The sequence below is a fragment of the Dermacentor albipictus genome, chromosome 1, assembly GCF_038994185.2.
Source record: "Dermacentor albipictus isolate Rhodes 1998 colony chromosome 1, USDA_Dalb.pri_finalv2, whole genome shotgun sequence".
NCBI lineage: Eukaryota > Metazoa > Arthropoda > Arachnida > Ixodida > Ixodidae > Dermacentor > Dermacentor albipictus.
Window position 1 is genome coordinate 153,125,732 of NC_091821.1, and position 22,232 is coordinate 153,147,963.

The 22,232-nt window shown below is 45.4% G+C and overlaps 3 protein-coding genes across 6 annotated transcripts in view; 2 read left to right on the top strand and 1 right to left on the bottom strand.

The window, feature by feature from the left end:
* Window positions 1–43: 43 nt before the first annotated feature.
* On the top strand, window positions 44–5,689 carry LOC139050874 (uncharacterized). Of its 3 annotated transcripts, none has more exons than XM_070527681.1 (5): window positions 44–221; window positions 331–410; window positions 3,081–3,248; window positions 4,229–4,330; window positions 5,560–5,689. In XM_070527681.1, exons 1-4 carry the CDS (start codon window positions 179–181, stop codon window positions 4,229–4,231), a joined length of 294 nt encoding a protein of 97 aa, XP_070383782.1. In that variant the 5' UTR covers window positions 44–178; the 3' UTR covers window positions 4,232–4,330; window positions 5,560–5,689. The 3 variants fall into 3 exon arrangements, with proteins under 3 accessions (XP_070383782.1, XP_070383776.1, XP_070383790.1); XM_070527675.1 differs by having other exon boundaries at window positions 4,232–4,330; XM_070527689.1 differs by having other exon boundaries at window positions 331–387; window positions 4,232–4,330.
* A 1,497-nt stretch (window positions 5,690–7,186) lies between these two features.
* LOC139050811 (uncharacterized) lies at window positions 7,187–11,597 on the top strand. Its single transcript, XM_070527576.1, has 2 exons — window positions 7,187–10,083; window positions 10,900–11,597. Exons 1-2 carry the CDS (start codon window positions 7,466–7,468, stop codon window positions 11,438–11,440), a joined length of 3,159 nt encoding a protein of 1,052 aa, XP_070383677.1. The 5' UTR covers window positions 7,187–7,465; the 3' UTR covers window positions 11,441–11,597.
* A 2,984-nt stretch (window positions 11,598–14,581) lies between these two features.
* LOC139050825 (CD109 antigen-like) overlaps window positions 14,582–22,232 on the bottom strand; it is a 103,315-nt gene continuing 95,664 nt past the window's right edge. For both annotated transcript variants that reach the window (XM_070527603.1, XM_070527611.1), the window contains exons 31-32: window positions 21,859–21,964; window positions 14,582–20,222 (exon numbers count right to left, since the gene is read on the bottom strand). In XM_070527603.1, coding sequence (XP_070383704.1) covers window positions 20,029–20,222; window positions 21,859–21,964 — 300 coding nt within the window. In that variant the 3' untranslated portion in view covers window positions 14,582–20,028. The remainder of the gene's footprint in view (window positions 20,223–21,858; window positions 21,965–22,232) is intronic.

Genomic DNA, 22,232 nt, shown 5'->3' on the forward strand with positions numbered 1-22,232 from the left:
AGCAGAGGATTGTCAGAATCATCATAATCATCATCATCTACTGACCATTCACATAGCCATGATGGCTGCCTCTTCGACTTCAAGTCACCGCGGCTTCCTCTCGACTCACTGATGGGCGCACGCTGTCTACGTTGTAACTTTAGATCGCAATAAGCTCTGCGGCAGCGCTGAAGTCTTCATGTACCCAAGAGCAACAGCTCATGAGACCATGGAAAGTTACTGTGCGTGCTTTTTTGTTTCACCAGCCCAGTTCACAGCCTTTAGGCGTCTCCAGACTACCACGGCAGTTTGTGCTTAGTTAACGTACGTCTTCGCCATTTCATTTTTCAGATCCGCTGTTTGCGATCTCGGACGGGCAAAGCAACAACTACATCACAAGCCCACAAGGTATCTTGGCCGTTGTCGAGCTGGTTAGTACAAGCACGTAATCCGCAGGGTCGTTCGTTGACGGCACGATTGAACGGTTGACAGACGTGGTTAGGCCACACCTCTGCTTTTCCTAAAAGGATGGTTGCCTATGAACGTTGTGTCGAAGTTCGGACGTCATATAGTTCCGCAAATTATTAAATAAAGCAGATGCAAAATTTGCGCGTGGTGTACATTTACCGCTATCTAAAAACGGCACCGTGAGATAAAGGCTCAAACTCCGACGTTTTTCACGCCTTTCTCACTACCGAATTTAAGTCAATCGATGTCTTCATCAATTAGTGCAAGGGAGTGGCCCCAACTATAACAGTTGAAAACTTAGGGCCAAACAATGAAATCTTCCTTACCTCAGTAAGGAAGCCTTCATTGCGGTGAGGCCACCTTATGTCACTCTGAAAGCTTTCTTACTGAGGGACCCTCGGTGAAGGCTTCCTTGATGCTTCCTCAGCGTAAGGAAGCTCCGAAGCTACCTTCATGCGTCCTCACGCCGCTCATGGCCCTGAACTAGTGCTTCACCTCACTGCTTAGCTACGTGACGCTTACTTGCGCATGTGCGCTGTCGCCCACCTGCGGAGGAGCGCGAGCATGGTACGTCTTGCCAGGCATCTTCGTTTCAGTTACGCGTGTGGCATGATAGCGCTGCTAGGCGTTGCACGACGCCGGCGTGCCAGCGTTGCTGGAGCACATCAAGTTTTGCACTGTGATGTGGTACGATTTTGCGTTTAGTGAACAAAACTAGAAGAAAGCGTCCACGTATCTCTATATTAGCTCTTCAATTTAAATATTGTGCGACGATACAACATTTCTTTATTGAATAATGGTGTTAGCGTAAAGCTTTTAAGCGATAATCTCGAACCCAGGCATGCGGCAACCGCTCCCCATGTGAGGACGGGCGAAGGGAGCTTTCAGAGTACGCTTGCTTCCTCCATCGGCCCTTCGCTGTAAGGAGGCCTCACGTAAGGTTAGCAAGCGCTCGAAGGAAAGGAACGTTTCATTGTTTGGGCCTTGGCAACTTCAGCTGTCCTTGCATGTGTTCTTGTATAATATGAGAAGTACGAGCCGCTTGTTGAGAAACTCTGTTCGCAGTCGGCGCAAGTGTCAATGCTGTCGAATAAATCTTGCCTCTTGTGACGCGCCTAACGTCCCTGATTGCGCATGTACTATCAGCCTAAATCCTAACTCGAAGAGGTCGAAAACAACTAAGACACGCTGTCCGATTTCCAGTTTCGCCTGCATTTCTAACAAGGGCTTAATCTAGGCTCCAAAATGTGCATTGGAGCAAGTCGTACTTCCACGTAATTACGCGCAACAAACGTTCTGAACAGTTATTTTGTGTGCAGAATTTAATTTTTGCTATTAGTATACTCCCGACCGTGGACGTTGTTGGAACTAGTAGCCATAAAAATTATGAATTTACTCTTGAATTTGGTTACGCAGGCTTAATGCGAAATTCAATACGGTATAGTCACTCACAGAAGACGCCGCCAACTACACCTTTTAGTTTAGAAGAAGCGTTGGACTCACTTGTTGGTGCTGCTACAAGTTTTTTATGGGTGCATTCGGTGCGAGGTGATTCTTTTCCGCATTTGCGCTCGACTGTATTATACTGTCGGAACGTCGAGTGAAGCAACGACAGGAATACGCTGTCCACTGATCTGCAGACGATGCCTCGCTTGTTTGTAGATGTGGGTGAATATTCGAAGTTTCGGAAACGAATTGAATATTGCACACTATTCGTATTCGAAAAGGGATTATTCGGCATTTCTAATATTTGAAACTAACAAAATATTTTGCAACAATCGACCATTAATGTCTCGTTACTGTTCGTCTGCTAAACAAATTATCGCGAATTAGCAGAAGAGAAATAATGACAAAAGTTTTCGATTCAATGCAGAAACGAAATCAATAATGCAAGTTTTGTTTTCGGTTTCACAGCGGAAGCCAACACAATTGAGACAACTACGATTGTTATTTAGTGTTTTTGGCAGTCTGGTCATGTATAATTTTATCTATTGCGCTGCAACCAGTGATGTTTTGCTTGCAACGGGTCCTTTTACATTTGTCCACAGAACATAAGTCCTTCTGGAAGTTTCTTTTTTTCCTCCGCAACTTCTCATATTTTTTCGGCAACCAGTTATTTAGCGTTCTAGAAAAGCTCAATTTCTATACAGCGGCCATTCCTTCTTAGAAAGCTTGTTTGAATCCAGGCTCTAAAAATTTTCATATTCATGCGGTTTTTATTAGACAAAGATGTGGTGTTTAAAACTGATTGCAGAAGAACTGGAAGCTCGGAGAGTTAGTAATTACGCACGGTAAAACTGTAGCGTGCAACAAAGAGCGAGGGACATGCCGCTTGTTTGTAAACTACCTGTGTCCTTTGTTCTTTGTGCACGCTACAGTTTTAGCAGTTTAAAGCTGATACACTGTCTCTGATAGTCAGCTTTTTTTTTACACTAGTCAGTACAGGTTTGGTACCTACAATTATGCCTGAATAAATATTTGTGTTGTGAATACGTATACACGCGTCTGGGACTGACCATTCGATATTCCATTTGATTCGATAGTCGATGCTTACTATTCGTATTTGATTCGTTCTCGAAAAAAAGTTAGATATTCGCCCACTTCTGCTTTTCTTGCCTATTTGCTTGCCGCAGTGCCTGGGTCTCGGCGTCTTCGTCGGCATGTTCGCGAGAGTGAAAACAAATTGCTCGCAAAAGTTCTTGTTCGCCACGGGCCTTTCCTATGGCCTCAACGACCTCAACATCGTGCTCACGTCCTTGGTTTCCCACGAGACAGCATCCTTTTTGCCCACCGTTTTCTACGTAAGACACCCGCTAACCTCGCATCAGCAAACGTCCGTGGACTTGTAGTTGCTTCTGTGCGACACACATACACGCAGTCAGGCACTTTCTTCTGCAATCGCTTAGACGTCGCTCATAACGCACGTACACGTTGCTACGTCCATCAATTCTCTTTTTTCTGTTTTTCATTCAGCACTATTTTTTTTCGTCCGAGTATCATTGCTTCGACACTGCTTAAAAGGAGTAACGATCGCAATGTACGGTTTTGTTGTCTTGCCTCGTTAGTCTTCAAACAGCATGTTTCGTGGACAGATTCGAGCTGAACTCAATATCAATTTTCAAGGTCTTTGCTATAGCTTAGCTACATGGAAAGTTATGTAATGCAACACACCTTTCTGACTTGAACTCCCTTTGTATTTGAACGAGGGTGTGCGTGTGTGCGTGTGTGCGTGTGTGCGTGTGCGCGTGTGCGCGTGCGTGCGTGTGCGTGTGCGTATGCGTGTGCGTGTGCGTGTGCGTGAGAGAGAGAGAACGCCTGCCCCACAGCGAATCATTTTAAAGTTAGTTGCTAATCAGCTAACTGAACATAGCGATTTGTTCAAACAAAATTTGGGGGTTTGCATATTTCCTTGTCAGACCCGTACGCTGAGTACCAATGGTGACCACTCATCGCTGTTAAACTAGACTTTATGATCGCTGTAGTTTCAACCCAATACCGTGATTACCGAAGAGGCAACCACAGCAAGGTGCTGTTACGCGCTCACTGTTGAAAGTTTAATATTTGTCTTTTTGTCTTTATTACCTGCAGTATTGGCCGAGATTCTTCTCTATACGTTTGTCGTCTTATGCATCGAATGAATTAACCAATTACTAAATCTCAGATGCCACTGTCGGCGGAGATAAATTTTTCTTTCACGGAGCAGTAACCAAATGCATTTAACCGTGAACATGGTATTTGATTACCATTCTCTAAAGTCAATTTAACTTTTACTTCTTTTCAGTAGTACCTTATGTACCAGTGAACAGCTATGATTTCCTTCACTTCTGGCGGCATATTATCCCTGATCACAGGACACCCAAACAGCCGACCTAAATTTCAGGGGGTAAGTTGAACCACGTCAAAAGTGCGAGGGTCCTTATCCCATGTTCAAGTCTCCCTTCTATTTTATATCGGTAACTTTCCAAGCTACCTCTACAAGAGCTTGCACTATTGCTTTGTGACACGGAAAAGGCACGCGGTGCCGCAGTTTCTTTCTTTCTCTTTCTTTTCTTTCTTTTTTTCTTTTTGCTCGCATTAGCCTCGTTGGGTTCCACTGTTCATCCCATGTGCTTCATTTATGCTCCATCCCAATCAGGCTGATTTGTGTTTTCGCAACTCACTAATTTTACAACTATTCTACAAATAATTTGAGAATGAAGTTTCCTTAAGAATTTTCTGCAACGCAACTACTGCAATCCCATCTATCACCTTCCCTTCTCGCTCCAGTTTCTTGTCCGCTTGTTTTCGCAACACCAACAAATAGGGACGACGTATCCTGCCGTTGTAACGCTCTATTATTCAGGTGCTTCGACTTGATTAAGGCTGTAATAGCTGTTTGCACGTCGGTTTAGTAGAAAAGCATCCTTTGTCATGTTTATCGAAGAGAGCGTCGTTGAACCGTAAGGCTTAAGCAACGGTTCGGAGTAAAACAAGGTCTGACAGAAAGTGCTACCATAAAGCAGAAGCTGTGTCTGTGACTGTCAAGCTTTTTTTTTTTTGACGCACCATGTTTTTCTCTACCGTGCTCTTAAGGAAGTTTTAATAAATAGTTATTATTTAGTAATAAATAATAAGTTATTGAGCATAACCAAACCGGACATTTATGGAAATTTTAAGAGCAACCACTCTTGCTTCTCCGGCATGATATGCATTTGGATCATTTTCTGTGAGGAATACTATATTTGCTAAAATAATTGTTATATTCAAGTCGTGCAGACACGCGGCAATATTGAAAATTGCAGAAATGGCCTTTTTGTTTTGCTCTGTTTACACGTCGATATATTAAAGATGCCACATAATGCATTTATTCATGGGCAGTCGCTTATATTTTGTCTTCATAATCGCCGTAAACTACCGCTTCAATTCGTATCAAAGATTTGTGGACCTACTAAACAGAAAACCTTAACGCCCCCTTTTCCAGGGAACGAAAAGGAGCACGCTGGCTCTATTTATTTATTTATTTATTTATTTATTTAAGTAATAATTATTTATTTATTTATTACTACTACTACTAGTATTATTTTTCGTACCTGTTTTTAATTTGCCGCGGCACCCTTTCTATATATGTTTCAGGTTTTGGGCCTGGTGTGCGGAATCGTTCACATCGGTCATTTCGTCTACCTTCTCGTAGACTGAATTCTGGAGAATAAAAGACTCGTTTTGGCGAACGATTACAAAAGCTTGAATGACCGACCTGGGGCCCTATAACGTAAAACTATTCCAATACGTTCTTATTCGAATCTCTTGACATCAAATTTGCGTAACCGGCGACGCAAGCATAGGGCGGTGACCCGCAGGGTTGTCTGAAGAGGCCAATCAAGCGCTCTCCTCATTTATAGGAGGTCACTTTCGTTTGCTTTAAAAACGAATAACATTGCCTACAGTGAGCGGTTTTTCTTATGTAGGGTGTTTCAGCAAACACTTTCAATTTTTTAAAGGTTGCCTGTGGCTGGACATCACAATTCTCGTTTATGAGCCGGTCTACTCGAAGCGGCGGACACTACTTTCACAAAGAAATGAAATGCAAAATTGACTAATTAACAACAATTCACTTATTAACTTACAAATTTAGAAATTACAAATTCTAGCAGTGGACTTCGCAAGGCGTTGGAACAAATTCTCCGGACGACGCAGGCGGTTACATTAAGGCTTCTTCAGACACGAACGTACCCTAACCCGGTCGTCATGAATAAAATTAATCCGGACTGCGGGGTTTCAGTCGATTGTAGTAAGTGTGGTGGTTTGCTCGATTTCGAACACATGCTTTGGCGCTACGAGGTCGCGGGATCGAATCCTGGCCACGGCGGCCGCATTTCGATGGGGGCGAAATGCGAAAACACCCGTGTACTTAGATTTAGGTGCACGTTAAAGAACCCCAGGTGGTCAAAATTTCCGGAGTACCCCACTACGGCGTGCCTCATAATCAGAAAGTGGTTTTGGCAAGCAAAACCCCACATATTATTATGCTTTGGCGCTGCTTGGCGTTGGCCGGTGATGGTTCTCAAGGCGAACACTGGTGGCAGCGGATGCTGCACAGTGAAGGCATGGCGGACCAAGTCGGGGTTGTCCAGAGGGCCCGTGTGACGGCAGAGGCGTTCGGCCTCTCTGTCCCAATGTGGGAGCGGCCCGCATCAGTCCCACACTGATTTCTCAGGACCTAAATAAAGTTATTCATACCATACCAGCTTCGAGATATAAATTCCCGAAATTTGCGGAGAAATGCGTTGGCGTTCCATTTACTTGTGCGCTTCAGGCATGAAACGACGTTTTGTTAACAAATATCTGGAACGCCAATGCATTTCTCCGCAAAGTTCGGGAATTTGTATCCCGAAACTGGTGTCATCTTGAAAATTCGTTGCAAGTGGATCCGCCTTGCGAAGACTACGGCTATAATTTGTAAATTGCAATATGGGCCATAAAGTAACTAGTTAAAAAGTTAGTGAATTTTTATTATTTAGTCGATTTTGCATCTCAATTTTTTGTGTAAGTATTGTCCGCTGCTTCGAGTAGACCAGCTCATGAACTACAATTGTGATATCTGCCACAGGCAGCTCTTAAAGATTTTTTAAAATGTTCGCTGAAACACCCTGTATAATTGGCTGACAATAGGCGAGGAGCACACTCAAGGGATTCGATGGGGCTGAGCCAGTGCACTGAAATTCAATAACCGGATGAAGAGTGTTGTAAAATATGGTAGCAAACCGCCGCGTCATGTGCGCGCTGTCAATGCGCAGGCGCCAAGTTCTTTTTCTATGTTAACTCCTCCTTTTCCCTTTCCCCTTTTGCTTTATATATACGTGCATTAAACACCTGTGCGTTGTTCTCGGCTAACCACTGGGTCGTCAACGTCTCCCTTCTTACATGACGGCAGCTACGCTGCCGCTGCTATGTTACAGTGGCGACGAGCCAGGAAGACACCCACGCAGTCAAGGTAGAACCCGACGCTAAGTACCCGCAGACAGCCGTACCGCTGACCACGATGGCCTCCCACATGCTTCCGAACTTCGACGACGTCGCAGATAAGTGGAAGCCTTACCTCATCAAAGTGGAAGCGTATTTTGAAGCTAATGCCATTTCGGATTCTACTAAGAAGAGGGCACTTCTAGTGGCTGCACTTAGCACGTCGGCGATCCAAATCCTAATGGGAAGGATAGCACCTGCAAAGCCCAATGCCCTAAGCTATGACGAAGTAGTCAGGGTGTTAAATGACCACTATGACCCAAAACGCAACGAAATCGCTGAAAGTTTCCAGTTTTTCAACCGCTGTCAGCAGGAGAATGAATCCATTCATGATTTTTTCGTTGAAATTCGGCGCATAGCAGACAATTGTAATTTTGGCGACTCGCTGAGCAGGCTACTTCGTGACAGAATTGTCTGTGGCGTGCGTTCAAAGGCCGTGCAAAAGCAACTTCTGTCAAAGAAGGAATTAACGCTGGAGGAAGCGGAGTCGATAGCAATAGCCGCTGAAACTGCCGAAAAAGACGCCAGGACAATGTCCGTAGACGTACCGCCTGTGCTTAAAGTGGAAGCGCATCGCAAGCTACCATCGAGATCAAGCACGGAAAGCGCAGGGCGACTGGAGTGCGGAAGGTGTGGCAGTTTTAGACACGACAGCAACAGCTGTCGATGGGCTAAAGCCCTATGTTACTCTTGTGGTCAGAGGGGTCACTTGGCAAAAATGTGTCGCAGCCGCAATGGTAACGGTGTTCCCAGCAATCGGAGAGTCCATCACGCGAAAGCCTTGGCGGTGGAAGACGCCGTTTCAGAAGAGGACAACAGCGATAGTGCGCACATCTGGACGTTGGCGTCAGCACGAAAGAATGCTCTTCAGCCACCAATTAGGCGTACGTTTAGTTGGGGAGGCGTGGATTTATCCATGGAAGTAGATACTGGTTCCCCGGTGTGCGTAATATCGCGACAGCTTTTTGATAAACATCACAAATGCTGGCCAAGCTTGAAACCTTCACACGTGAAGCTATCCTGCTACAATGGAAGATTACCGGTGGTGGGCGAGCTTCAACTTTGTGTGAAATACCGCGATATTTCCGTTAACTGTGCCCTTGTAGTGCTAGACTGCCCCGGACCAAGCCTGTGCGGCCGAGATCTGCTAATGCTCCTGGAACAAGCGGGCGTTCCGGTACTCCAAGTGACGGGTGAAGGCGAGGCCACGGCGGATCAAGTGGACTGTCACAGGATCCATGCCATCTGCGACACATACCAGGACGTTTTCTCAGAAACCTTGGGGTTGATCAAGGGACCACCAGCCAGCCTCCTGCTGAAGGGCGACGCTGTTCCCAAATTCTGTAAGGCGAGACCTATTCCATATGCTCTACGTGACAAGGTATCGCAAGAACTTGACCGGTTAGTGTCGCTGGGTGTAATATCGCCAGTCAAGCATTCGAATTGGGCGACGCCCATTGTACCCGTTCTGAAGAAAGATGGGTCGGTCAGAATTTGCGGTGATTTTAAAGCTACTCTAAATCCTGCTTGCGCCACGGAGCAGTACCCACTTCCGGTAATTCAAGATATCTTTGCGTCATTAGGAGGAGGCCAGTTGTTCAGTACGCTCGACTTGCGGGATGCTTATAACCAGGTGCTTTTGGACGAGGACTCTCGGAAGCTTTGCGTTATCAACACTCACAAAGGCCTGTTTTGTTACAATAGGCTACCGTTCGGCATTTCCTCGGCTCCCGCAATTTTCCAAAGAAAACTTGATACCATACTATCTGGGTTACCTGGCGTTCAGGCTTACTTGGATGACGTTCTAGTCGCGGAAAGGGTTGAAGACTGCGGAGCTCGATTGCAAATGGTGTTAGAACGATTCAGAGAACACGGTGTGAAGCTCAGATACGATAAGTGTAAATTTAGCCAGCCATCTGTCTCTTATCTTGGGCATCGTATTGATCGTACCGGCCTTCACCCAACTGAGAAAAATGTAGATGCTATCATGAATGCCCCTAGTCCCCAAAATCTAAGTGAGCTGCGTTCGTTCCTTGGTATGATCTCGTTCTATTCAAAGTTTTTGCCGAATATGTCCGATACACTGTTCCCATTGTACCAGTTGCTAGAAAAAAACGCACGCTGGCAGTGGAAGTTATCACAGGAATCTGCATTTCGGAAGGCAAAGCAGCATCTTAAGGACGCCGAGGTACTTGTGCATTTTGATCCATCGAGGAAACTGAAGTTGGAATGTGACGCATCCGCTCGTGGTATAGGCGCTGTTCTTTTTCACACAATTGGAAGCACCAACAGACCAGTCGGGTTCCGTTCCCGAACCCTGACAAAAGCCGAAAGAAATTATTCTCAATTAGAACGTGAAGCACTGGCACTTGTTTTTGGGGTGACTAAGTTCCGGGATTACCTTTTAGGTCGAGAGTTCGTTCTCGTTAGCGACCACCAGCCACTTCTAGGACTGCTGAGGCCCGACCGCCAGACGCCTGCCATGGCTGCAGCTCGCATCCAACGCTGGGCCCTCTACCTGGGAGGCTACCGTTACAAGCTCGAATATGCTCCGGGAAGGCTGCTACTGAATGCGGATGCACTGAGCAGACTGCCTCTGCAGGGCTCCGATCTCGTCACGGAACCTGACCCTGAAGAGTACGTATTTTGTTTGAAAAGTCTGGATGAAGGGATAGTCACAACACGTGAGCTGAAGGAGCTGACCGCCAATGACTCAACCTTAGCTCGCGTAAAGCAAAACGTGTTACACGGGTGGCCGAAAGGCGCAGAACGACTTGACCCTTCCTTGGCTCCCTTTGCTGATCGCAAGTTAGAGCTATCTCTGGCACACGATCTCGTCTATTGGGGACACCGTGTCGTCATACCTGTCGCAGCGCGTAAGCGCTTGCTACAATTATTGCATGAAACGCATCAGGGGTCCTCGGCAATGAAAACAGTTGCGCGGTCCTTGTTTTGGTGGCCAGGAATAGACCGCGAAGTAGAGCGCACGGCAGCTCAATGCGAGAACTGCATTGCCAATTTGCCTATGCCACCAGCGGCCCCGCCGTTAAGTTGGCCTCAAACGCAGGAGAGATGGTCGAGGGTTCACGTCGACTTTGCAGGACCAATAGAAGGTAAAATGGTTCTCGTGGTAGTAGATTCCCACACTAAGTGGATAGAAGCAGTGCCGCTGAACCAGGCTACTTCGACAACCACCATTGACTGCCTACGGGATATATTTAGCCATTTCGGGGTACCAAGAACCCTCGTATCCGACAATGGAACTCAGTTCACCAGCCAGGAATTTGCAACGTTTGCTGACAGGAACAACATTACCCACCTAAGAACCGCACCCTATCACCCGCAATCAAACGGAGTGGCGGAGAGGGCAGTACGGACAATCAAGGATGGTCTCCGGAAGATGCGACGCGGAAAGCTGGAGCATAACCTTACACGTTTTTTGCTTAATTACAGAAGGACTCCCCAGAAAACCGGAAAGTCGCCATCGGAAATGCTGCTGGGGTACCAGATACGATCGCGCCTGGACACCTGCTTCCCTGCGGCTACTGTGTCTAATTCTAAAAAGGAAAACGACGAGTGGTTGCCTCCAACGGACTGTAGTGTACATGTCCGCAACTACGGGTCAAATGGTAAATGGATACCAGGACGGGTAACAGAGACATCGGGAGGACGGATGATCACAGTGGAGACTCCTCAAGCAATCGTGCGGCGTCACATCGACCAAGTGCGCACCCGCACTGAATCGTCTCCAGATGAACCACCAGGAACCGACCCAGGCTTGATCAGCAGAGACCGTACTCAGAGCGCACCGCCACTCTGCCAAGAGCCATCCGCGAGCCCCGAAGACGCGGGAGAATCTTCACCCCAAGAAGCGTTTCGAGACCTGGACCACCAGATACCTGTTCCACCACTCGTGGCATCCGGGGCAGACCAAGTACCCATGCAACCTGTTCGACGCTCCACGAGATCCCGCAAACCAGTGCAGCGTTTTTAAGAGGGAAGAAATGTTGTAAAATATGGTAGCAAACCGCCGCGTCATGTGCGCGCTGTCAATGCGCAGGCGCCAAGTTCTTTTTCTATGTTAACTCCTCCTTTTCCCTTTCCCCTTTTGCTTTATATATACGTGCATTAAACACCTGTGCGTTGTTCTCGGCTAACCACTGGGTCGTCAACGTCTCCCTTCTTACATGACGGCAGCTACGCTGCCGCTGCTATGTTACAGAAAGCGGACCAGTTGCGTTTGCAACTGGTCCGCTTTTTTACTTAGCTTGTGGTGGCTGGTCGAAAATCGCGGCGGCATGCAACATATGGTTAAGAATGCTGATAAAACGGACCCTCAGCAAAGGTGAGTTGGCAGAGCAAGGTCGGAAACATGCTAAAAGTTCTCGAAAACGTTGCACGACCACGCAAAAAGCTTTATTCGATGCAAATAAACCTACGCTCTCCGGCAGGTGCGAGTAGCCAGTGCCTGAGCGATTGGCGGCAGCCATCTTTTATTCCTTTCAGAACGGAGCAGCCTGCGGCTATTCAGAAAAAAATTGTTTTATTCGGCATATTAATGCATCTTTAACGCGTTCACGTCACTTTGACGCGGTGAGTTCTCGCGGTTTTGTGACGTCGCGTGACAGGCAGGTGAAATCGCTGGAGCCCTAAAACGTTTGACCAATAGCCGAGGTCTAATGGCGAAAAGACGCCGAATCGGAAATAACAATTTTTCTTTTGTTCGGTCCAATCATGCATAATCAGTGCGTTGGAATAGAAATGTTTGGAATAGCTTTACGTTATAGCACTTCTGGTCGTATATGCTGCCGTGCCTGTGTTAACCTGTGGTTCCTGCTTTTCGTCATTACCGGAGTAAACAGCGCTTGTTGCAACTGAAGCTTCAAACATACTTTTATACCATGTCTGAACATAGGCCCTGCCTGAAGCCACTCTTCCGGACGCTCCTGGCGGTTCTCAGGCTGTCAATCACTTGGTCATCCTTTTGCTATTAAAGTTGACAGCGGTCTGATTCACCGGGATACATTTTTCTTTATTATTTTGCGCTTTCTGCCTTTTGTGCGGAAATTACCACATTGATCAACAGCAAAGGACGATCGCTTGTCCCTTGTCTGTCCGTTCTAATCCTCTCTCGTCTTGGTCTTACTTTGCTTCATGCGTTGCTTCTGCATGCACCATCAGCACAAATTGAAGCACGCGCAGTAATTAAAACTGATCAGGATGACTATTACGCGTATTACACGAGAGTGCGCCACGCAGGCGGTCTGCAGCGGGTGTATAAGAGTGGTATAGTCCTGAATGCATGCGTTTAGGAGCCTGAATTAAGCAGCGATTGTCAATTCAAGCGAACCATTGAAACAACACTATCAAACTTTTCTCTTCTTCTTTCTTTCAATGCTCATGGTGCATTTACTGTTTCAACGGTAGTGAAAACGTGGGATATATCAGAGCAGCATCGGACTAAAAAGTGGGTAGTTCGCATTTGCAGGTCAACATCGTACCTTGCCGCTCACAGAACGTGACCCACTGTATACTTATTCATTGTACAAACTTCATTGCTCCTTTCGCCGGTTTCCGTTTTTTATTGCGATAACAATTATATGGACACTCCCGGGGCATTTCTGCCGTCGCCTTGGTGTTCCGTATAAAGTCCAAGGGCGATAACATCATCGCCGCGCGCCGTATGCTGTATGTGCGAGTGAAAGCTTTCGAGGGTGAGCCGACGGGGAAAGGGGGGGGGGAGCTTAATGGAGGCAGCCCATCAAACACATTGATTTTACTGTACCGCTGCCAGTTCGACGCCTTGTACGGGAGCCTAATCAATGTGCAGACTACATATATAGACACCTTACGCCTCCTGAACACAACACAAAAGCGCCACTAGCAGCTGTGAAGGGCACAGCTTCAAGGTGCATAAAGCAATCCCGGAGGCAATGCAACATATATACCGGGTGGACGCTTGGCAAATTCCGTTGCTCAATTACGTTGCTCGGAAAAGTTTTTTTTCTTTTTGTGATGCATATAAATAATTCTGTGGTGATTTAGAGCACATTTGGAGTATCTACAGTTATATTGTGCGACCCAAAACCGACGTTTATGTAGCGATTTTTTTTTTTCATTCATATATATACATTCACACCAGTATCCTCGCATAAACATCGCCTATTATTGGCTCGGTGAACAGCAGTTTAATGCAGTTGGAAGACTTTGAGCTGGGCCTTACCGTCCATCTCGCGCGCGAGAGAGAGAGAAAAGGAGGGAGGAAGCGTGCCGTCTTCCCTCACGCGCAAAGCACCGAGGGAGGGAGGGAGGGGAGGGGGCGCTCTACTCCAGCATCGGCGGCGTGTGGCGAGGCCGCGCACGGTTGCGTGGGCCCAATCTTGAAAGCGATCTACGATGGGGACAGAGTGCGACAAGTGCTGACAGATTGACAAAGATGACAAGTGCTGACCGCTAACTAAGCGGCTCTCGCCGTTTAGTTAGCATTGAAGCGAGGCAGCACGAAGGTCAATTCGCTTGCTGCTGCTGCCGCGCTTTCTCGCTTCAGCGTTCCGACAGTGTACGCGATCATCGAGTGAGATGTGTTCATGTTTGCTCGTGACAACATGCTTGTTAGTTTAGTTAGTAGGCGAATGTTTACAAGTTTATACGGCCAATAAAACTACTATCCTTACTTCATATAGCTGTCTACTAATTTGCTATCGCAATCGATGTTTCACCTTTCGGGCGAACCTGCGGCGTTTTTTTTCTTTTTTTCTCTCCAACTTCGTGGGTATTCTTACCTGGTCTATTCATTCAGCGCCTCTTGAGTCACAGGAATTTAGAAGATTTCAGCTTGTTGATTTTCTAAATATGAAATACTTTACTAGGTTGCTCAAGCGCCAATATTTTGTTTCACGTAAACGGCAAATTTTTATGTAGTGCGCCATTAATATTCTTGAATATATGTGGCACTAAACTCTGACCTGCGCTTTAAAACTGGCATAATGGTGATTTGTTGTTTTAAACGCAATTTCAAAGGAACAAAGCAGCATGGTGATTATTTCTTGTTATAAATATTTAATAAGTGAAAGGATTGAAAAACGCTTTCATGTTCAATAAAGCAGTCTTTCGTTTAGAGAAATGAAAAAATGCCTTAGGTATAAAACACTTTATTTTTAATTTGACCGCCTTAGTCCCAAGGCGTGCACGTTGTTATGGCATTATACCCGTGTTTGGATAGCAATGGCATGCCGAGAGAGATGTGACGACGGGCACATTCCAGAATAAAAAACTCTTGTTTGTTGTATTGCGTCTGTACATCATACATCATTTGTGCAAAGCTTCTACACGCGATGCCGGCCTACAGGTGCCGGAAGAAGATGCAAACCCTCGAAATCAGGTGCTCGCACATCCGTTACACCGCATACTTCCCCAGTGCCTGACCATTTTAAGAATGCAAACATGCATACACGTAGCAACGAGAACGAATGTGCCGCGATACGAAGACTCGCAAGTTGTATTTCTCAGACACACTTGGTAGCAAACAACGCATTCATTTCATGGTGCAGCTGTGGCAGTGATAAAGTATCTTGGTGAGATGCATAATCAGGAGGCAAATGAGGTTCTCAGCTGCACATGCAGTGAACATGGGCAACGCCCAAATGCCAGTTTGTGTCCTTTGACTAATACCAGAGTATAACACTACGCGTAACTGCTCAAATAAAACCGCAGCTCAGGCAGTATATGTTTTGCATTGATCTTTTTCTCGAGAGAATCTACTCCCTTCATCGTACCAGCTCGCATCTTTATCAATACCGGCTTCAACGCTCGCGCCAGCGAATGAAAGCTTATCTTGAGGCCGCACAAAGAAGAAATTTTGTGATTGAGAGAGTAAAGGTCAATGTCGACTGGAGAGGTACAACTTTCGCAGTTTGCAAACTTAAGGGAGTTGGGACGTGTGACTTGGTCTGGAGATTAATGACCCGCTGTTCTGTGTTCACCTTATCAAGAGGCTTCATGCCATTTACATTTGTATCTTTGGGCACTCAGAAGTAACTTTTTCTGGTATGAGCTTTAGACGAAGGTTATGTAACGTTTTAACACGCGTTAAGTAATGGCACGCCGTTTAAGACATCGTATGAACAACACTCTCTCCGACTCGCTCTTTTTCGCTCTAAGCAACGATAATCTGATGTAATGCTGCATGACAAAACTGTAGTGACTGTGCAACCTGTGCAAAACATCAACCATGTTCAAGACAGCACTCACCCCGACAGATGGTCGTAGAAATAAGAAAAGGGAAGCACCATACACCAGCATACATTCCTCTTTACACTGCACGATTTGTGCACAAACGCAAACAGTCGGAAGTGTGCAAATATCTGAAAGCTTCCTACGCAACGAAATACTGAGCGGAGAGGCGGGGGGGGGGGGGTAAATGAAGTGACGGTTTCTATTTCTGTTGGGTTTGTAAGTCTGCTTTAAGCGCAAAAGAAGGCCGACTGCATGGTCAGTGAAGGCGTTTGTACCAAATTGTCCACTTGCGAAGTAATGTTTCATCAAACCTCGTTTTTTTTTTCAGATTGGGTTACCACTGTTACGAATTCCATAGTGACATCTCGCATTGGAATCGTTTCGCAATACTAATGCACACTGACGTTTTAAAATGTATTGCATCGACACCTCTATGCACTAAAGTTTGTACAAAGAAAGAAGCAGACTGCGTCCCTGCTAATGTTATGAGAAATTTTTGAAGAATTCATGAAATGTTGATCTGCGAACCTTGCATCGATGGTGCTTCAAGGAATATCCTAAATACAGCTGGCCCCTTGACCATAGGCTAACGAACCGACTAACTTTACATAAAATTTGAATGAGAGCCGACAGATCGATACGAGTTGTTCCTGCTTTTTCGAGCAGGAAGTCTCCATTAAACAGCAAAAAATCGTCCCATTGAAAAGAAAAAAAAACGTTTTTACTACTGCATTTGACTGACTTATGCGTGTATCTTTTCACCCTACTCATTGCGAACAGCAACTGCAAATATTTGTACACTTCCGCATCAGAGTAGCTGATTTCACTCAACAAATGTAATACAACATTCACAAAAAGTCACCGGACCAAACAATAACAACAAATAGCTTCGCGACAGGCACATAAATTGCACGAAATTCATTTTCTGGACTCCCAAGCACACGCAGGTTCAACCTAATATTTTGGGCTCGTGAGTGACCTTTACGATGCGGTCGCATTTCACGCAGCAGCAAACGCACCATTGATGTTTATCTACTTAGTGCATTATTGTGACAAAGAATTGGCACCATATCCGGCAAGGCCCCTGGTCATTGCTTTTTCTTTTACACCATATATATATAAAAACTTTTACTACGTTCTCTGTAATGACGGCTCGTAAAACTAGAGGCTTTATGGATGTAGTGCATAAAGCTAATTGTATATGAATGCAAAATAACTTGCACATTCAGTAGTCTGGGTGGATAAAGGAAACAGCGAATAGTGGTGCCTACTGCTAAGTGACAGTTACGACCTCAGTGGTAACAGGAATATGCAACCCAATGAAGCAGCTGAGAACCTAGGGCACAGTTCACGAAGATAGCAGTTCGCGAGATCGATTGGTATTGAGCCGGCGCCCGTCACTCACAATAGGCAGCGAGCGATATGGCTCAGGAACCGGCCAGGACAGCTGCTTCGTACATTCGACAGCGAATATTTACGCACAGCGACGGGGCACATACATCAATCAACTGACCCACCATGCTATTCACGATATCACCACGTCTTTATTTCTTTCGTCGCACTAAATATCCTGGTACGAGGCTAGATCGCAAACTGAGAGTGATGCCGTAGTGTGACACGTTTTAATTATTACCTTGTACTGGTCGAGTATGATCAGCTCACGTTGTGCTCTGGGTTCGTCTGTATATTGTTTTGTATAAAGTAGTAGTATGCTTCGAAACACTATGCGTTTTAGTTGTTGTGGTGGTTGCTATTTTAATAAAGATACAGTCTAAAAAGTGCGCATCGTGGGTTGCATGTACTGAAATATTTCGAGTACTTGTAGTAAGTGGCTTGTGCTCTAGCTGCAACCACGTCTGTAACTGCTCTTAGCACTGTTACGTTTAAACAAGTCGATTTTGAAGACATTTCAGGGAAAACATTGCTGAAATTGCAAAAAAAAAGAATTATAGATAGCCTTTTGTCCATTTAAAATACCTTACATATTAGGAACCCTGTATTTCTTCAAAATATTCCTACCTAAGTATTCGACAAAAGCATCACAGTCTTTCCGCGTAATGGAGGCTAATTAAGTGCAAATACAACCGTAAGTTTTCAGCAGAAGTAATCTTAGTTTGCTTACTTTAAATCCCTAAATCGATAAGCCAGGCTGAATAAAAAATAAAATGTTTCTGGTGGTTGCTAACGCAGATGCCGAAACCAACTATTTAAATTTGGTAATCAACGGCAGTGATACTTCGATTGCCTTAGGCTGTTCAGTATGACGTTCGTACGTGATATGTGTTCGTTAGACGCTCATTTGCAGCCGGAATGTCTACGCTCTGGTGTCCCTGAGCGTAAGCACCAGTAGCTACTTGCATGACCCGTACAACCTGGCGCTCGCCAGCCATCAGTTAATCAGCGCAATCCTTCAAATGTACCCACAAAGGCTTTTTTGTGTTACTCGGTTACACTTCGCAGAAAAGTGTCAAACACTAGTGCGGAAGGAATGAATGTTCTCAACGCCGTTTTGCGAGCAATGGCAGCCGCACAAATGAGCAACTTCGCTCTCGTCTCGCGACACAGCGCACGCTGCAAATGAATACAAATAACATTATGGATGTTATGTGCATCACCATCATTACGCTTTGCGGATCACGCCATCTTTTGTCAAGTAAAAGAAAATTTCAAGGCCGTAGACTATTTCGTAATGGTGAAATGAGCCCGTGCACGCTGTTGGCCCATTCATTGTCATTGTCTGCCTTCCTTCACGCCACAATGTGGTCGTGTGAATCTGGGGCCGAATTCGCAAAGCTTTTCATTCGTAAGTGTTCTCTGCATTGGCTGACCGCCTTTGCTAATATCTTCAGCGTCAGGATTGGCTGAAATTATTTCTTAAGAACTATACTAGCGTAAACGTTTTTTTTTTTGTGTGTGTGTGTGTGAATACGAGCCGTGAAACAAGAGTCGCAAATTATTTTTGGCCGTAAGAACTGTTCGCCACTGGCACACCGCCTTTGCTAATAATAATAGCAAACAGCATAGACCCATAGTAAGTAAACGGAGTCTGCTCTGGCGAACACCTGCTGCACGCTAGCGGTTTTGTAAACCAGGACGGCAGTGCGTGTGGCTTAAAATCGGCAGGTAATGTCAATGCACAATTGTCACATTATCAGGTGCTACTGCGTTGCCACAAAGCCACGAAGTACGACGCTTGACGTGAGCTGCTACAGTTCTCCGTATCTCAATTTGGCGATTGATTTGTGTGCCCGAATTCACGCAGCTCTTCGTTCGTGAGAACCACTTCTTTTCCAACCACCTCCGTTAATGCTATATTCACTACCGCAATGCGCCAGCTAGCGTACAAACTGCATGGCGAATACGGGAACATTTGGGCAGTTTTTTAGAATAATCTGTTTAGCAAAATCATTGGTGCCGGAATAACTCTTGCATTACCATCGTTGGACCCGTGCTTCATTGCTAATATTGGACACCTCACAAAGATCTTCTATCGTGAGCATGATAATTGGGCTATATATGCCTTCATTCATTATGCTTGTGATCTAAAAAAAAATTAAAAAGCTGCACATAGTATGGCTTTTATGACAATGCTTTCGCCATGGAACGTGATGTAGCCGACTGTTTTCTCTTCAAGATACACAGCCAGTAAAAGAGCACTCAACTTCTCCGCTCGTTGCAAGTTATCTCACCTCTGATTTGATATCTAACGATGGAAAACGTTAAAGTCTTAAAGACGACTCTATGAATGATGACTACCTCAAAATGCCACTGTGACGCTAGCTGAAAAGTTTCACTCCATGCCGTGCGCTAAAAGAACCGTCTAAAAACAACACTATAGCGAATAATTGGGTCAGCACACACTTCACTGCTGTTGGTTATCTTTCAAAACAATGATGTTTAACTTGTTTCGCTGCACCGATTGTACATATAAGCTACTATAATCAATATCACATGGCACTGGATTTTTTCTTCACAGGAGATGCAGTACGCGTTTAGCTTTTCGTACTTGAAAGTCTCGCACCGAGTTTCATAAAATTTACACAGCGCATATTATGTAGGCAGGCGCAACCGCAAACGACAACGCAATACTTGTCAAGCCACAGACATTTAGAACAACCAACACGTCACCCACTTTTAGCGTGACTCAATTATTAGCGCTTGGCGCCATTTCAAACACGCTCATCACCTCCCACGTCCGCTGCACCTAGTCAAACCACACAGAACAAATGTATACTTTAAAATAAATTTCACCACAGTACACCATGCGTGTACTAAGTCCAGGACTTAAGATAGTGCGGCAATCACTCGCGCAACACGCACGCATTGTAGAGATTCACACACTCAACATCAGCAGTTCCTTCTAGCGCAGCAAAGTTCCTGGAACAGGAGAACTGCTGCCACGATTAGCGCTGTCCAGCTCAGTGCGGGAACACCGGCAGCGCTGAAGTACGGGCAGTACGGGCACTGGTAGGAACCACACACTTCGCAGATGCTGAGCACGTAGAGGTCGTAGTTTTCCCATATTTTCTCTTTGTAGTTTTCTGCAAATTGCAATGAACAAGAATGAGCTAGTGCGGAACCGAAACACGATCGAGAACAGTACGCAAAGAATCTCAACCGGCCAACTCTTGCCAGGTAACTTAATCTTATTTGTCGAATTAACTGCGGAAGTAAACTGCACTCAAAGGACAGTTTGCAGCGTTCACTATGGCTGGTATCAGAATGCGATGCAATATGTAACCTGGGACTAAAATAAAGAAATGCAGCAAGATTGTTCGGAAAATTAAAACCCACATTATAATTGGTGTATGTCATTACAAGAGCACAATTCTCACAAGCTAGTAGAGGAAAGGCGGTCAAGAAAAAAAATAACTTATATGATATGTGTAGTACAAACACAGTATTTTGTTGTGGGCTGTATGTGAACTCAACAACTTCTTCGATATAATTGAAATGCGACCACCAACAGCCTCACGAAACTTTGTGTGCCATGCCGTGACGCTACGTTTGGATGCCTTCGGTAACATTTTACTCGTGTGTTACTGAATTTGGGCCAACTTTGACAACTTTGGAGTTATTTCACTTGTATTCCAGCGATATATGTCGCCGGAATACAAGTGATATACAAGTTAATTTGTATATTGCCTCTTACCAATGCATTGTATTTAAAGAGTAATAAACTGAAACTGAAACTGCAAAACTGATACGATTCTATACCTCTTACAAACTTCACACTAGGCTGCGTGCCGTGCCGTATCAGGTCGATTCGCTCCGCTTCTGTCGGTGCGAATTATTTTTAACACCATCTTAGTGGATGGCATCATCGCAGTTAGCGTTCAGCGCGCTTCAGGCTGATCGCTGACTACGGTCTTTTTGAGCTGTAAGTCATGAATGCAGCGCGCAAACTGAAAACAGCGCCATGTGGCACTAGATAACTTTAGTGGATGCGGGCACCCAATACCTTCTTGATGCAATTATTTGAGATCGCCTTAAATTTGAGAGGGTCCAAGTTGAACCTTAAACTGTGTACCGTCACTTATTATTGACATAATTTTCACACTGATTACAGTTACATGGCGAGATTTTGAGTCACGTCCGCTGATGAATGACTCCACTCTATACTGGTATCGCCTCTAAAACGAGAAGCAAGCTTCTCCTCAAACAATCTAACATTGCGGAGATGGCAGCTTTGCAGGCTTCTGCTACCAGCGAGCAGATATGCTTAACGAAAACGCGTCGACGGTGAGATGCACTCGCTGTCGCTCGTAATGACATGACACAGAACCACTTGGAATGACCGAATGGTTGACAGCACAGAGCACGACGTCATAGCACGGCTACCTCAGGCAAAAGAAGGGCGGTACTGTCGTTCCCCGCTGAGAAATTGGCATAACGTAAAGGAAGCGCAAGCCATTTTGCGCCTTGCGGTTGTTGAAGACGCATCAAGCGTGGCCACTTTTTATTGTAAGTGAAACCCTTCAATGCAACGGGAAGGGAAGGAGTATAAAAACTGCGTCAGCGAGTGGTGCTACAGAGATACTGTAAGTTTATGCTTCTTACAGCTGAAACACCTAACACATCGACAGAAGCGTTTATTCGAGCAAAGAGAAACAAAACACCTCCAAGTGCCTTGGTGCCACAACAATCTGCATGTTCCTCCACAAACTTCTCACTTACCTGGAGAATTGTATTCGTACACCTTGGCTTTCAGGTACCGCGTTGAGTTAGCAACCGGATACCACCGCTGGATGAGGAAGTTGACGCAAGTCCATTCGCGTGTAAGCTGCAATCGTTGAAGTCATAAGTGTTAGAAATACCACCTTTCCTATTGTTTTTAAACAGGCACACTATGTAACATTATCAGAAGGATATAGTCGTAATGGTGTTTGAGGACGCCTATGCATACTGACGCTTTTCGACGAACACGCTGGGTAGCATTGGGTGCACGTTGAAGATCTTCAGGCGATCAAAATTAATCCGGAGCCCTCCACTACAGTATACATCTATAGTATCTTTCCACAGTAAACCCCATCGATCAATTAATCAAGTAG